At 49.6% G+C, this 1,833-nt stretch overlaps 1 protein-coding gene across 1 annotated transcript; it reads left to right on the top strand.

The window, feature by feature from the left end:
- Window positions 1-13: 13 nt before the first annotated feature.
- Window positions 14-1,244, top strand: PPTG_24824 (hypothetical protein; the record flags this gene model as incomplete). The annotated part of the gene is made up of 5 exons (XM_008918651.1): window positions 14-63; window positions 113-284; window positions 612-762; window positions 907-970; window positions 1,046-1,244. The coding sequence occupies 5 exons, from the start codon at window positions 14-16 to the stop codon at window positions 1,242-1,244; spliced, it is 636 nt and encodes a 211-aa protein (XP_008916899.1).
- Window positions 1,245-1,833: the final 589 nt, after the last annotated feature.

The raw sequence follows: 1,833 nt of genomic DNA, 5'->3' as shown, positions 1-1,833 counted from the left end.
GCGTTGCTGGACTATGTCTCAGGACCTTCGACAAGTCACGCCTAGAGTTAGCACCGCACTTGGGTGCGCGTTCACATCACTATCGTGTGCACGAACGACTGCTGCTTTACAGCGCACTGGACGACGATGTAGATCGCACCGTTGCGCCGAATGATTATGATCTGCGTATGCGGATCATGTATGATTATCACGTTATCCATACGACAGGGCATCCAGACCGTGAGAGAACTTCCTCTTTTCACGAGGGACTTCTACTGGAATCACCAGTACAAGTATGCCCGCAAGTACGTATGTGCTTGCGAAGTGTGCCAACGCGTGAAGTCTGCTGCGCTCTCGCAGGCTCCATTACAATCACTACCGCATTGAGCACGCGATTCTCGGGATCAGTCTGACCGCCCGTCTTCGGATGACCTGCAGTCGACATCGACAATTGTGTTCGCAGAAGTGTAAACACTTCTTGCCATCACTCTACGTGAATGTCATGCGGCATCCACTGTTTCCGAGCTTGCACGGATTGGCGGCTCCCTTCTTAAGTGGAGGGAGGATCAACGGTTGTATCTAGCAGAACACTCATACGGACACGGCATCAGCGGTGACGACGTGAATACAAGCGCCCTCTGTCAGGGAACGAGACTGCGAACAAGGACAATGTGTCTGTGCAGGGCACAGCCACCGCGCATGCTGGGCTTGTTGCGGAGAAAGAAGCCAGACCGGACAAGTTATTCAGCTCGCAAACACAGGACATTGGCCAGCATCGACAAGGTGTTATACAGTTTGTCCAAGATACGATAGCAGTTTCTTTGGACAGACAGGAGCTGAATGCAGATAATGTCGGCAGAAGTAGCAATGAATTCGAAAAAGTTTCGTTAGTTCTGTTAGCTACACATAATCTGCCTAGACATGTAGATTTGAATTTCGGAACAATCACGCCTGCCCCGCGCTTCGCCGATCCGCCCACGGTACTTGAACGGTACGGCAGCGCATATACGTTGGACGTATCGTCCAGCATGCGGCTTATCCGACATTTTAGGTCGGGTGGTTGTAGCCTTATGTGCAACACGAGCCATCTAGCCTTGATGGCTCAAAGAGGACGACGAAGCGGCGCCAGCCAGCTTCTCGAGCACGGCGACACGGTCGAGCAGCCTCATCAGTTTCGTTCCAAGCTCAACTTCGATGTTCAAAGCGATCTGATTTGTGTGGGCGTCTTAGTTGGCGTGCTCATTGCGAATGAGCTCGGAGATTAACGACCTCGTCAATTCTTTGCGTTAAGACTAGTGCGTTTTATTTCAACGGGGGGGGGGAGTAACGAGATTACACTTGGTTACGAAGGGTGCCCACATTGGTGTGGGATATAGCAATGGTTCCATTTAGTAGACAACCGATCTGTATGCATTTAGACATCCAATTGGTAGAATGGCAACATCTTTCTACGAATTACACCAGTAGGATTCTGTCAACCATTCGTTGGCAAATACCTTTCAAAGAAAATATCATTCTTTGGAGGAAGCCCGAGCAAAGACATAAAAAACAGTTCTCATCTTTCCGTAAATCGGTTTTGTTTCCTTATTTAAGTAACTCAATACTTTCGGATGGAAGAATACTTAATCTAAGTAGAACTACTTTGCACTTCCTCGTACACATGCGTACAGGCGTAAGCGGAAGGAACGGACACACAGCAGGACCATCGCAACGTCGGTATCAGTGTTCTGCTAGGTACAACCGTTGATCCTCCCCCCACTTAAGAAGGGAGCCGCCATTCCGTGCAATCTCGGTAACTGTAGATGCCGCATGGCAATCACGTAGAGCGATGTATGCTCTGTCGAGGCATGTACT

The sequence above is a fragment of the Phytophthora parasitica genome, assembly GCF_000247585.1.
Source record: "Phytophthora parasitica INRA-310 unplaced genomic scaffold supercont2.254, whole genome shotgun sequence".
NCBI lineage: Eukaryota > Oomycota > Peronosporomycetes > Peronosporales > Peronosporaceae > Phytophthora > Phytophthora nicotianae.
This window is presented reverse-complemented; position numbering and strand designations above follow the sequence as displayed.